At 35.2% G+C, this 15,872-nt stretch overlaps 1 protein-coding gene across 3 annotated transcripts in view; it reads left to right on the top strand.

Annotated features, from left to right (window-relative positions):
• LOC140142910 (aminopeptidase N-like) overlaps positions 1 to 9,972 on the top strand; it is a 148,293-nt gene extending 138,321 nt beyond the window's left edge. For 2 of the 3 annotated variants that reach the window (XM_072164935.1, XM_072164937.1), the window contains exons 17-18: positions 6,316 to 6,391; positions 7,074 to 9,972. In XM_072164935.1, the coding sequence (XP_072021036.1) occupies positions 6,316 to 6,391; positions 7,074 to 7,229 (232 nt within the window). In that variant the 3' untranslated portion in view covers positions 7,230 to 9,972. Of the gene's footprint in view, positions 1 to 91; positions 171 to 2,278; positions 3,080 to 6,315; positions 6,392 to 7,073 lie in introns of those variants that run through there. The other variant, XM_072164936.1, reaches the window with a different exon arrangement.
• Positions 9,973 to 15,872: the final 5,900 nt, after the last annotated feature.

The following is a 15,872-nucleotide window of genomic DNA, read 5'->3' as shown; positions in this document are numbered from 1 at the left end:
AGGCTGCAAGACCAGAGGATAATACGTAAGACATTTAGGAGGTAAGCAACGTAATTCGATGTTATAGAATTATCCCAATATTACCTTGCAGATTTGGTGATGGTACCTCTCTCAATGACCTTCTAAGAGATGTTACAGATAAATTTAATACCGAAATTGAACTCAAGGAGGTGAGCCGTATAATCACAGACTAATATAGATAATCACGATAACGTGGATTGTTTACGTCGTATTTCCTAACACTGCCTAGCTTAACCCTAATTCTCATCCTAACCTTAATACAGGACTCCATGATACAGATAGACCTAGTGGTTGAACATAACATTACAAACTCCTATTCGTCGTAGAAGTAGTGATGTAACAGGAATATATACGGTATTACTAACTCACTTTAAATTCCAAAGAGTAATCCACTATATCAAAGATCAAAGGCTTGGAAGGCCGGATTGCTCTTAGTTGGAAGAAGGGAAAAATCCCAAACCTACCGTTAATGACCATCTGTTGTTATATCGCGTCTTTGAGAAACTCTACTGGTGTATTATTTCTAATTTCATATGCAAGAAGCTAGAGATGGGGCTCGAACGTCCCAAGCCAAGTAAACCCAAAGTTTCAAGTATCACACACTAGATTTATAATGTCAGTAACCACAAGATAATGATTATTGATCGAAGTAGGCTCCCTACATGCTTTGCCTCGGACCATGGCCTGAGACCTCTATAAAATCAAGTATATGCAATGAAATCGTCAGCGCGCTGTGAAATGGCTGTATTAGACTGCCATGACTTCTAGACCTATCTGTTTAGTTGGACTAACGTATACCTTCAAACGCTTTTTAAAGTTTTTTAACATGTCATCTCATCGCATAGTATAGGTATAACATTTATGACATTTAACGAAAGCTTTAAAAAAATCGATCTAACAACCTCGCTATTTACGTTAGTTTCTTAATTGCTCAGCCTTTCCTCATCTTGGTGTCTATTAGATTGACATATTTCTACGTACAATACCTGTTCACAAGCAGTGGATGGAATGTTGTCCAGGTGCAATGCTTGTATTAGCTATACATAGCGTGAATCCAGAGGATGATTTACAAATAAAAACACATTTTATGTTATCTACAGAAGGTGTGAATTATCCTTTATGCATACATCACTTCAGATCTGAAATCGACCAAGTAATAATGACACACACGCAATTCTAAAACAACATCTTTTGCACAGAATCCAATGGGATTTGAAAAGTAAAGTGGCAGTTGAAACTCTAGTGATAACACTTTTACAGTGCATGATGGGGCTTCCTTAAATCATCCTCTAGCGTGAATCATGGCCGACATAATTATGACGTCACGCTGACAACCTGTTTGACTCAGTGGCGTAGCCAGGATTTTTGAACCGAGGGGGCACAACTTGTAAATGTACCGACGGAAATATTTTTTTGCCGACGGAAGTTGTGATTTGTTGATCCAAATTTTTTTGCATGGTTTGAAAAACTGAAGAGCAAAAAAAAAGAAGAAAAAAGGATAATAGGCGATACCAACATAAAAACACACAATTTTTATGTAAAATTCAATTTCATTCACAATTTTTCATAATTTTTGATAATTCTCCCCTTTTTTCTGTCACCCTGGGTGAATAATAGCCTACCTATTAACCCAATTATTTGATCAGAACACCTTCCGTCTACCGACGGCCTTACATGAACCGACGGCCATGACGAGCGGGGGGGCACCTGCCCATGGCCCCACTGGCTACGCCACTGGTTTGACTGCATGGTGCGACAAAGAAAGTGATGCTTCTCAATGAGAATGGTGCTTTAACGATTTATTATTTGATCGTCATGATCACGGTGAAGCTTTCATGTTCAAACTAACTTCGCGAAGGCCTATATGCTATCTAATCCCGGTATCTAATATTATTGAATTTAGTTCATATTTCATCCTGATCGAGGAATAAGAATCTCTGCCCGGACCTTTTAATCTCATTCTTTTGATGCTCATACTTTACACCTACGACTGTCTGTAACATAAAACCAATAATCTTCAGTAATGATCATCCCTATCTTCAAGCGTGGCAAATAATTCAATAACATTTACATTCAATCACTCATCACATTGCATGTTCTTCCACATTTTATCAGAATATGAAAAATGTAACGTTAGTGCAAATCATATCTTGCCATCATTCCGTTATAAACAAAATTTGATCATTTTACTTTTCTTTTCAATTCATAACGTTTACTATTGATTGATTTTACTACTACTTTATATATTCGCCTCCAGCTGCTCGACTTTGAGGAAGACAAAGATTTGGGAACTACAAAAACAACTTACACACAACAGGTTGAAAGAACGAGATCAAATATAAAGTGGATGAAGGAGAATGCTGATCATGTTGCCCGCTGGTGTGAGGAACAAACCAAATTCACTTAATTGTGATTAACGCATAACGACGAATACGTAGTGATTTCCGTATAAGGGCAAACACCAAATGTGATCGTACACCACGAATTTGCAGTAAAATCCGCCCGATCAATTTTGTTTTATTTCGTGTTTAGAAACTATATATCATAAGCTTTAAAATGGTATATCATTTAACTTCAAACAATATCCAGAAGCGGGGTTATGGTTTGTTGAACTATGCTCCTTCAACAAAATGGTATACCTTTTCTGTTCTACATTTGTCTTTTTTCCCACATTGCTGGTAATAAATATCAAATAGTCATAATTGGCAATCATTTCAAATCATCCCCAAGTCAGCGAGGTTCAGGAATGTCCTCTCATTGTCAGTTGTTGGTTAAACATACCTAGACAAAATACAATGCTTTGTAACCCACCACTTGAACAGGATTTAGCCAAAGCAAACAAAGACTAGAGATATTTAAGAATTCTATAGACATAGGTACACTCATAGAAATGACTTGTTCGCCTTGTTGGCGCAATTCAAAAGGAGTAAGTTTGGACAACTCAAAAATAGTGTAAAAGTTGCCAAAACAAAATTCATTTTAGTTATCCGAACTTAAAAATGCTGAAAAAGTTCCAAAAGTTCCGTCAACTGATCATCTTTGTTGGCATTACTTAAAAAGTTGATGTAAGTCGTTGCGTCAACTTTTTAAGTAATGCCAACTTAGAAAATAAACAAGGTTCAAAGAACCAATTAGTTGAGTTATTGTAACTCAACATGTAAGTTGATGTAACTCGTTCATATTAAATTACTTACTTGTTTTGAGTTATTCCAATTTGGTATTTTGTTACTTAATTCACGTAATTGGATCATTTTCTGCACAATTAGCAGTATTCAAATATTTATTTTTGTAATCAGTGCAAAATTTTGTATACTATAGCACACCTCTAGAAAATTATGCTAACCTAGTTTCATTTTCTGAGTTGTAACAACTCAATAAAGTAAGTGCAAATGAGTGCGACCAACAGAATGATATAGAGTCAGCGATACGCAAAATTGTACGCGCTGGCATTACTCGGAAAGTTGACGCAACGACTTACATCAACTCACTGAGTAATGCCAACGAACAATTTCTATGAGTGTAGAAGCTCATCATCCTCTACAACAATAGGATTATTGATTTCTTAAAAGGTGTTTGACTAGCGCCATAACTTGAGGTACCTATGAATACGACCTTCATGCAGATTTTACACTGTAACTCAGAATATAATTTAGGACATTTAACGGCTCATTCGTGGTGTACGGTCACAAATATACACTGTTCCTATTGGGACCAGGAGAATTCGTTCATAGAAGTTTTTAATATTTTGATATTTGGTATTTAAACTACGTGCTGAAAATATAGTATAGCAGGTACTTATATAGCGCTTTAACAAACTGATTGAAATATGTACTGATAATAAATCTGAAATTCAAAGGAAAAAAAAGCAAAATCTATAATTGCAAAAATTATGTTTCCCAAAATTTTACTACAGCTTTTATATGGAAAAATATCTAAATGTCGCCAGAAGTCTTGATTTTATATGTTCAGATTGTTATTTTCTTTGAAATAGCAAAAATAAACAAATACTTTTATGGGACTGCGCGATGTGGGGACTACGTTTGAAAAGAAACCGGAAGAATGAACCTACAAAAAAAGGCATTAATTCCCTATAGAACAGCACAGTTAAGCGGCCAAAATAGAAAGTTGGGTTTCTTTCACTTTTTGCTTAAAATGACCAGGATAATTTTTAACTGTTGTTATTGATATTATTTCAAAATATTTGGCAAAGAATAGTAAAGCTAATGTTTAGCCGAAATCGTATATTATGGTTTTAACGCGATTCGTCAAGCACGGGAAGCGAACACTACAGAAACGGATTTGTACCGGACTTGTTTTTATACCATTGCCCTCTATAGTCAAAGCGATGGTTATTCGTCAATATGAGAAATGTTAGGCCTAACCTTCAATGCGATCGAAACTATGAAATCGAATTGTTATTGTGTTGCGGGATGCAAATTAGTGAATAAAAATCAAAATATTATTGACTATAAGTACTATTATTATCGTCTTAATAAATATTATACCTCTAATTTAAAGGTAACAAACTCAGTAAATAACTTGTCTGCGGAACGAAATGTAAGCTATACTTTGATCAGCTCGTAATCGGTGGGATTATTAAGTTTTTACCTCTACGCCGAAAAGTAGACCCACGTTAAGTGTAATATAGTTTATCTGCCTGGTCAATATTATGCGTGTTAAAGAAAGCATGGAAATTATTTCTATGAAGAAAATAGACAAAATGTAGGACTTCAATTAATAATTTGTATACTTCTGGCAAAATGGCACAAGACAATTCACCGAATAAAATATATTGATATTAATCCGCGATGATATAAGGCCCGACGTTACAAGCTGGTCAAACTAAACCAGATATTCACTGAAAGTAGTTCAAGAAGGAAACAAGTCTTTTATTCTTATCAAACTATTTTACCTTATCAATTAATAATTAATAATTCAAACACATCTCAATATCAGTAAACTTTTAGAGGTACGAAATATTGCCGTTTCAGTAGAAATCACAAGCAGTCACTGATGTATCAGTTATTTCTTTACTGGTTATTTAATATTAATAATTGTAATGTTCTGTGCACAAATACTTTTATCATGTTATTTAAATAAAGGTTTGGTTTACCAAAATATATTTATTCAGACGAAAATCGGCGTCATTTCTTAAACTAAACCCTGTTATGGTTCTCAAATCATATCCAATGTGTGATTAAAATATTTGAAAAATCTTAACTGAAAAAAAACCCAGCGATTTCCGAGATTTTGGTCAATTTTGTATTTTGTTGGTATCAATGAAAAAAAAAGAGACGATGATACCTATCCATTGGTACCAAAATAATATAGACATCGGACGGTTTATAGCAAAAATCCAGCGAGGGATGGTGGAAACTACCCTCGTGTTATACAATAAATTAACGAGGGTTACAGGCCCCAGGTCACATGGGGGAAAACGGTAAATCACACATATTTAGCAGCATTTCTCCTAATTTTTCACAATTTTGCAGAATTCAGCAGCCTGTTTTAACAGATTTTGTCGTTATTTTAGAAAATCTGGCTGTTTTCGTGTGATCTCCCATTTCCCCCCATGCGACATGGGGCTAGGCCCCAGGTCACATGGGGGAAAATGGTAAATCACACATATTTAGCAGATTTCTCCTCATTTTTCACAATTTTGCAGAATTCAGCAGCCTGTTTTAACAGATTTTGTCGTTATTTTAGAAAATCTGGCTGTTTTCGTGTGATCTCCCATTTTCCCCCATGCGACATGGGGCCTGGTTACGTACAAGCGGCTCCATGACGTGTGAAAACCTGATTGGTCACGCTGAATTGTGATAGTAAAACGGAGCCAAAACTACCCGGGAATCGATGAAGAGTTGCGGCTCGTTTATGGTGAGTAGAAGAGTACAAAATCAAGGTAACATACAGCCAAACAAGGTGGTAGACCATACAAATATTCATGTGTGTGGAATAAAGAATTGGGTTGTGATGTTGTACACTCGTAGACAGAACAACCAGCATGCTTATTATCACGTCCCCAATCATGTTATATTATATATATTGGGTGCAGCATGTGTTTTGGTGTTTGTTTAATGTGTCTGCTCGATTGTCTTCGTTTTCATGTCAAACGATGCAACGTTTTCCTCCCTTTCCCTTATGTTTAATGTGTATATACAAAATTGTTGACTAAATTCACGATAATGTTTTAACAGTGACTATACATTTAAAATATTTCCACATGGAGTTTGCAAGTAAGAGCTTTAAACATTGGAAACACATTAAGACTGCTTGTTTTGTATTTGTTTCCAGGATTACGCACTATCCTTTAATGAAAGCTTTTCAGAGCATCGCCAGGTATTTCAACACTGAATATGAGCTTCTTGATGTAAGTATATTTTTGTTTCCTTGTTTCGTTTGTTTCCTTACCAAATAATTGCTATCGAGGGAGGAACTTTATACTGACAAAAGTAAAATAAGGTCATTACATAGTTTCACAATTTGCGGAATGATTAAATAAAACAGTATTCCTTTGTGTGGATAGAAGCTCGTACACTGTGCCCACTGAGTTCTGATCAATTACGGTATACCGAGAAGCTCTCATTGTCTAAATTGATAAGTTCATGAAATTTCAACTTCATGCATACCTTTAAAAAAATGAAATTTAATTTAGAGATATAATAATTGTTTTGTGTTCAATACTGCAATTTACATTTTTCCGGATAATAATCAATATATAGAGAAAGCTGACTTGTCCATAATTACCTATCATGCGACCAAAGCTATATTATACTCAAATATTACTGGCTCAAAATTGCACCAAACGTAACGCTGAGGCGAATCCGCCATCTTTACCTTGAGCGTTCACAAATGTTTGCGCGAGTTTTTGGCACAACGCGTGGTACGCAAAACGAAAACAAAAGTTTGTCATATGCATAGCGCAATAATTCGGAAGTGGCCTCCAGGAACGACACATGAAATATGTCGGAGTCCATTAAATGATTCTACCTCATTGTATGCGACTCATATATAACGGTAAACACTTTGTATTGCATATATTGTTTTTTCAGCTTTTAGACTTCTTAGACGGTTACACACTCCACCAAGGTGTGCGTACTTTTGACCATGCGATTGAACAAACATTGGCCAATATTAGATGGATGAATACGAATGGGGAAGAGGTCATGGATTGGTTAAAGATGGTTACCAGAGATATAAAGAGTTGAATACCGCCTTCCATCGCGACGTCTTATGCTGATATCCAGACTAGCAGTAGAGGAGTGCGATTTAAAATCGCTTGAAACTCTGGTGACATTTTCATAATGGCTGCCAGCAAATCGCAACCAGTGTCCAATCGTAGAGCTACAAAACAAAGAAAAGTGTACCAACGAGTGATCATTTGTAAACTGGCCTCAAAAAGAAAATATGACCCTGTGAAACATTATAAGTTTGTTTTTGAAGCCAGTTTATCATATCTTTGTACCGAAAGCGTTGTGGTATAAGACAAAATCTGTGAGGACGAATTCTAATCATGCTAATTGGGAAACCGAATTACGCTAACAAGTTGCTCTAGGTTTCAGTTTTTTAGTTTTCTTCTTGATAAGTTTTAGTCCTCGAAGGAAATCTTTTCCTCTTCCTGAAAACATATTGGAAAACTGAGGTTATACCGCAACAACGGGCACTCCCGTAAAATTGTTCAAGACAGCTGTTGGTGGTCGCAAGAAAACTCACAACGTTTTTCGTTCTTGTCGACTAGGTTTTAATTTATCTTTTCTAAAAATTACTAAAACATTTTGGACGTTTAAAAGTGTTGTGCTGTTTATAAAGTTGAGGCTCAAAGTAGACTCATTAAATAGTTTTTCACCCTGATGTGGCAGTGACGTCAGTGCTCATTTCATTGGATGTAGCTTCAAATCGCAGATGTTCGCTAAAAGCGTACACACGCACGAAACAGCGTCATCGTCGCCTCCACATCAAGGTGAAAAATGGTATAATTGTACTAATTGTATAAATATCCAGTCGAATCGAGGCAATTTTGTGTTTTTAAACACCAAATTACTGTGTATATACATAGGGTAACATGACAGAAATCATTTCGAAATGATTCTTATAATACGTATATTTGATTGTCAGTGTTGCCACTTGCCGCATTTGTTCGGTAAACTCATAATTTGCTCATAAATTGACTCACATGGGACACTTCATGAACTTAAGCAGTATGCTTCGACTATATAAGTACGTATTTATAAATACGCACGTGACCACTTCCGCGCTGCCATAACAGCTTGTAGACAGTAAGTCTCGAATTGACCTTCTACATAGCGGGTGGTTTTCCTGCACATTTGAATGCAAAGCCGGTTAACAACGCGAGACTGTGCAGCAAAATCGTCTATTTTGGTCAACGTTGTGATTATATTGTAAACGTTTCCGTCGATAAATATTTTTTTCCGTCGTCAAATAATTTCAATAAAAAATACTGTTGTTTTTTTTACTACAAATTCGGAATCTCCCATGTGCAATATTTTGCTATTCAATTAATACTAACGTTTAATGGTATTTATCTAAGAGTTCCTACCCTTTTCAATGGCACATGAAGATTTGGTCACGCTTGCTGGTCTTGGTATGTCGTACCCATGTGTCATGTGCGCCTATTTATAAATAAGTGTTTATAAATATAGTCGAAGGTAGCTGTTAAGTTCAGTTCAACACATATACAACCGCCACCGGAACAAACACATATGTTGCGTCATCATTTTGTTAAATCTGAACCAGTAAGGGTCGTCGGCTATGGCCGAGCGATCAAAATATATATAATTATCGCTGATTATGGCAATATATGTACAATCAAGGACCTAGGAATAGGGTCTACTCACCTTTGAAAATAGACCGACGGTTTTTGTATCATAATATTTGAGGTCAAGTCAGTGTTTGTATATAGTAGTATGCGTCACATTAGTGAAATGTATGTAAAATAATGTGAAATAAGATATTCCTTAATTGTGTGAATAGAAATACTATATTCCTGTACAGACGTGACGTATAGTAAAGTACTATTGTTACAGTTCTTACTTATTTGGATACTATAAGATTGGTACAGTTTTTACATTTTCAATATGCTTTTTACATAAATATGTGCCTATTTGCATTATGATCTGGTCTATATTATTATCTTTTCTTGCCAATGCAAATTGTTAAAGCGTTAATGGTAATAGAATGACTTAATTTTGGCGTCGATTTGGCACCACATTTCCTTAGTTATCTGGTTCTGTGTGTATTTTCATGTAAGAATATAGTCATTGGTAAATTAATGCTTTTAAAAGGTCCTTGCTTTCCGACATCGATAAATATTCCCTTGAAAAGGGAAAGCTATTAAAACCGAGTTGATATCTTTAATTAAATTATAATTTCCGTAAGTTCCAAAAGCCCCAGGTAAAAGCCGTCGCAAATTCAACTAAAAATACGCCATCATAACAGTGCGCATGTTCAACGCCACTGCATATTATCCCAACTGCGTTACGCAACACATCGCAAGGCCGGTTTGCCTGCTTCGGAGCATGCACACTAGTGTCACAGAATGCGCCCTGGCATGATGATGCAGGGTCAAATTTGCAAAGATTTTCGTGATATACCTTTCGTGATTGGCCCTTTGTACAAAACGAGGTTTCGCCTCATAGTGCGTGTTTACGCATTTCATAGGCATCCGTTAATTACCACGTACGCTTTGCAAACGTCTTCTGGCGCGTTGTTAGAAAAGCGCGAAAAACAAAAATGCACTTTTTGCGCATGAATTTGCAGGGGTGAACCTCATTTTGATAGTAAGATGACGGATTCGTGAAAAGGGTGAATACTGAAAAAGGGAATTCCGAATACTGGCGAAGGTCCGGTAATGTAAAACTAAACAGTAAACATTAAGTTGCATTTGGTGTTCAATATTTACTAATTGTTATGTAAAATTTGTAAATTGTAAAATTGTACCTTTATCGTGTCTTGTATCAGAGTGTCATTGTGAATTGTGTGTAGTTAATTAACTTAAAATAGGTATATCAGTATAAATTCAAACATTACGTGTGTTTTTTGATAAAAGTAATAACTAAATATATAAATACTTGTTCCCCAATTTGATATGATAGAAACGTTGTAAGGTTTAATACACGTAGCTGAAAATCAGTATGTACGCACATGTTTTACCTGTGTATGCTAATAAAAGTAAAATTGAGGAAAATGTTTATTATCTACAATCTTCCAAAACTGAAATACTTTAAAGCTCTTTAAGGCTCAGAATACGCCACATGAAGATAAGGTATGAAACATGACTGTTTATTTAACAGCAACAACAAAGATCTGAGCGGAGCAGGGCGGAGCCAACACAAGGTTGGCCCTGCTACCTGCGTTCTTATAGTATATTATTACCACATACCTTGCGAGCCATGATCCAGTGAATTTGATCTAAGGCATAAAATGCTTATTGTGCAAATAATAAATAGCCCAGAGACCAAACTTATTACCAAATAATCATGTTTACGGAATAAAAAATAAAATTAACATAATATTATCACAAAGTGGGGTTATAGGAATAATGGATATTGTACAGCAAATATTCAAAGAACATTATTTACCCAATCAGATATAATTCTCATGCGACCTAACACCAGATGGCCCGCTCTGTCTGCAGTCTTCAAAATACATTGACCACGTAAGTTGCAGCCAACCTGGGAACTGTCGCAGCAAAGTGTAGCGGGGCCGAAGTGGAGCCGCCCCGCGAGAGTGCAGCCTATTTGTGCTCCCATACCTAATTATTTTTTATGATTAAAACACTGGTCAGCAACTTGTGCTGTGGTTATTCAGAGTTTCAATAGTAATTACCTGACTCATAACATTAAATTTTCTATCACAATTCGGACTGTAGGCCGAATTGAATCGGTCAGGTGGCCGGACGGAAATGTTGTTGTGCGGGTTAGATTAAAAGTCTCACAATCTGATTGTATTAACCGTTTTCAATCCAAATCATACAAATCATCCGGGTTGAACTGAGCTCGCCGTGATAGATCCAGCGGGTGATTATTTAAAACATAAAACTGCGATCAAACTATTTTTCATATTATGTACACCAATCTGATTCTGCTTTGAATGCATATCACAAATTTGGCATACGATCATCCGTTTTGAAATAATGATCATCAGTGGCGTAACTAGACATTTTCATTGGGGGGGGCAAGCGGGGGTAAACATAATAAATGAGGGGGCAGGAATCCAGCACCTTTTGGCGACAAAAGAAGTTTATGGTGCAAATGCGCGCGAAAACTGGTGATATTATGGTAAAAAAAAGTGGAATAAATAAATAAAAAATTGTGTTTTTTAAGGTTAAAATGACCAGATACGAGGTTAATTAATAACTCTCAAAAGTAGGCCTACTTTAACTTTTTCATTGGGGGGGCAAGGGTTCAAAATGGGGGGGCTCCAGTCCCCTGCCCCCCGCTGGTTACGCCACTGATGAGCATCCATGGGGGGGGGGGGGTAACTACTTTTAGTAGATGTTCATTGTACATTTCACTTACGTGTATCCTTTGCGGGATATTTGTGCTCCAGGAACACTTGATCATATCACAATTTTGCATCTGAGATCTCAAGTGATCTGACCACGTGACGCATATGTATACACACTGCCCCAAGTGCTTGTGATATGCGTCATGCGTCATCATTTTCCATCTGGATCGGGTAAATTCGGATTCAGAACCTTGGTTGGGATGGTAAGAACCAAAGTCAATGAATTATTGAATATGTATATAGTAAACGTATAGAATTTATTGTGCAAATGTCCAACCTTCAAATATAAATATTGTTAATTTGAAGGAACAACCTGTATAAATTTGTAATCTGTAACCTGTAAAATTATTAATCACGTAGATGTTCATTTTTGTTACGATTTTTAAAATTGAAAATGTTGTAAGATTGTTATACTTCAGCATCTATCTAATTCGTAATGAATTGTACGTTCTTAATTTCTATGTGTCTGGTATTTTGTAACAATACACATTTTGTGACAATGTACATTATACCGAAGAGAAAATTTCAGATATATCTAAAAGCCTATTCAGTGATTTGTCCAATAAAAAATTACCGAGTGAATAAAATTGAACGTAAGTCGAGAAATGGACATCAGAATCAAAAAATTTAAAATGTAGCGCATAGCCTATTTTGCGAAGAAATTAACGATTACATAATGCGCACATCAATGCAGTTCATTCCAAGTTTGATCAATAGGCGCTTTTTTCATACTCGCTCACTGCTTCCTAAAGTTTGTGTATCTCATTAAATTTAGTCCACATTATCTATATTATAATCCGATGTTGTTATGATATTCATGCTTTCACTGAAGATGAATAACAGTTTGTCCGAGAAAACTTTGATTTCTGTAATTGGAAGCTTTCCAACTTGAAAGAATTCTTTAGGTTGTGCAAATCTGTTACATTTTAACTTTTCAAAGAACATTTGAGCCAAGAACTACAATGATCAAGTGTTTACAGCTTTAGGTGTGATTTTTTAAACCATGCAACATTAATGTTGAAGTTTTAAAAGATTTAAACTTTGCATTACAAATTCTTGGAAATATTCCAAAAACATTACTGTGTGTGAGAAATTTTGTAAGCCAGCTGGAATTCTTGATGGAATAATTCTTCATGCAACATTTAAATCAACATTAACAAAAAAGATATTTACAAGTACCAAGCACCATCTTACACGCAAGCTTTCATTTTCAATATCGTGCAGGTTTTCAAATTTGAACAAAACCTTATTCAATATTTTGGAAGAAACAGATTGTTTAAAAAGAACGAAAAAGATTTCACAGAACAAAATATGAAGCCCAATGACAGTTAACCACTAGTGCGCATTGTGTTGAATGATCATTCTTTCAAACTTGGAATGAAGTGAATTGAGGCACAATGCGTCATTTAATCGCTCATTCCTTCGCAATCAGTCAACCAAATCCAGTAAAATTAGCATATAAAATGCAGAATAAGATGAGCTCCAAGCATCACAACAAACTGAGATTCTTTTAAAATGGATATCCAACTTCATTTCTTTTGCTCAAAAACGTCAAATTCAAGGTATCAACAACCATATTTTTTTCTGAAACCATTATAAGAATCTTAACCTGCTCAGCATCTACACTTGTAAATATATCTTCTAGCATAATGAGCATAATTTGATTAATACCTGCTAAGTAATTAACATTTGTATCCATAAACCAAATACTTTTACTAAATTCATCAAACTCAGGTATTAAGTCAAAATGAGTCTGAATACTTTGAATGGAATTCACAATATCACAACTTTGTCAATAGATGTACCATGGTTTTTCTGGGTTTTTGTGCCAAATATTTCATTTCAAAAATACAATTTTAATGACTTTAGGCAATTTATATACAATTTGTATTACTACACTTTCGCAGGTTTGATCTGCTTGTTTTGTGCTTTTTGCATAATGCAAAATTACATAATTTATGTACCTGTGAAAAAAGTAGACATTTTCTTGAGATACCGGGTCTATTGTCATATGGTCTAATACCATTTCGTCTAATTATCACATGGTAACCACTTTTGTGTAATAACCATATAGTCTATTATCCACTTGGTCTAATATCATTTGATCCAATGACCATTACGTTTAACACCCATATAGTACAAACATCCACTTGGTCTAACATTTTCTAATAACCATTTATTCTAACAACCAGTTAGTCTAATAATCATATTGTCTGTTACCATTTAGTCCAATAAACATTTCGTCTAATTGTCATTTCGTCCAATTGCCACTTGGTCTGTCTAATAATAAACGCAACGCATAAAAGACACTCCTCACTTATATAATCCAGCATGAATTTATAACGTTTTGACAAAATAAATGTATACATTTATTATTTAATTTATTCATTGCTTTCTTTAGACCAATTAGTAGACCAATTGATTGGTTAGTAGGCACTTGATTAATAGATAATGGGCATTAGACCAAATGCTTATTAGACATATTGGTCATTAGACTTAATGCTTATTGGACCCCTAAATAAAAATATTAAGATACTTTTCCAACCAGATTTGTTTGGCATAATTAGTCTCTTAAGCCACATAACAGATTGTTAATATTACTAGAAACACTGGTTTGTATCCATACTGCTTAGACTATAATGGGTTTAGACTAATAATGCATTAAATTAGACTGTGTGGGTATTACACGAAATAGTATTAGACTAAATGGCAAGCCCATGTGCTCGGTATCACACTATCATTGTATCTTCGTGTGTTTTGAAGGAAGTCGTGGGGCAGATGTTTGTATTGAATCTAGAAACATGTTAAAGTCTTTTTATTGCACTGTGTCTTGTGATTGGGCAAGCAACATCATTACAATTTTATATTTTTTCTACCAAAATGTTAGTATATTCATGTTAATTATGATATTTGTAAAGAGTCTAATTGTTTAATGTCCATATCAATAACCAAAAGTATTTCACCATAATGGTAAAAATAGGTAGTTTGTAGTTTTGTAAAATATAATTGTATACATATCTAAAATTATATACCATGAAAAGGTATTTAGCACTTTGAATACTTACTTGACATTACCCTAGAACTACGAAAGGGTGGGAGGGGGGGGGGGGGCGGATTGTACCACCCCTAAGATTTGTTTATGCATCATAAGAAGAACGCACACGCTTACCCCCAAACGACCTAAGCTAATCGTAGATCCATCATTTGCGCTCATTTTAATACAATTTTGACCCACATTAATGTGCGGAGGTAGGATGGTTGTTCAAACATTAGATCAACAGGCGCTTTTTCAGAAAACCTTCTGTTAATAAAGTACTATGCTGAGCCACCAGCCTTAAATGGCTCACGCTTATCAATTTTCAGATGATTGAGCTCAGTAACACATCAAAGAATGTCTTCAATTCTTTCAACAAATAGATAATCAACTTGTCGGATTAAAAGCTTAGAGGAAGGTCTTGCTGCTCAGCGAGTGTTTGTAATTATCAGAAGGTTTTCTCCAAATTCATTCTCTAATTGGTTGTGACACAGAGGGGGTTTAAGGCCCACTATTGGTTTATACAGTAAAATCAATGATTTTCATTTCCCTCTTGTAAAATTATTCCAAGAGCTACTGAATTTTTACTTGTTAGTTAGGAGAGAAATAGTCAATCTCAATTCTGTCCCGTAACACACATTTACGCACACAAATCCAACAAAACAACAAATGTTGATTTATATGTATTATTATTATTGTTTAACCTTGGGAGGGTACGGTCACCATGCACCACCTACGCTCCGATAAATTATTCATTTCCTTTTATATTTAGGGGGAAATGCGGTGAAAATCGCTTTTTTGTAGAATATTTAGTCGAAAATCAGTTTTGCTTATACTTTTGTACATAGCCAGAATTTCCCAAACTTTGCATAGGCGTCCTCACATTATGAGGTCATAGCGACATTATGTGGGTTATGTTTATTTGTATTATTTTGTTTTGGTATCACTGGATAGAAGAGACCCATAGCCATACATTGGTACCAAATATACTGCTCCAAAAAAGCATCCTTACACTTGGAAAAATAATCACAATTTCAAAATAAACCACATTGGGGTAATTTTTAAATTTTGATGCACTATCTAATCTATTTCTCGACTTACGTCCTAAATTTGCCTGATTTCAAGGCAAACCCTTATACAAGCATTTGACTAGACGAAAATCGTTCAGTTTTAAAAGTGACAAACTGGCCTATTCAAAACTCACGTTTTAGACATATACTTGTTTGAGAGTTGCCCTAATTTGTGCACAGGGTCCTTTAATGTAAAAACAAAAGGAACAAAAAAAACTGAA

Source organism: Amphiura filiformis, chromosome 20 (genome assembly GCF_039555335.1).
Source record: "Amphiura filiformis chromosome 20, Afil_fr2py, whole genome shotgun sequence".
In the NCBI taxonomy this organism is placed as follows: Eukaryota; Metazoa; Echinodermata; class Ophiuroidea; order Amphilepidida; family Amphiuridae; genus Amphiura; species Amphiura filiformis.
The sequence above is the reverse complement of the archived record's forward strand: the minus strand, read 5'-3'. Positions and strand labels throughout refer to the sequence as shown.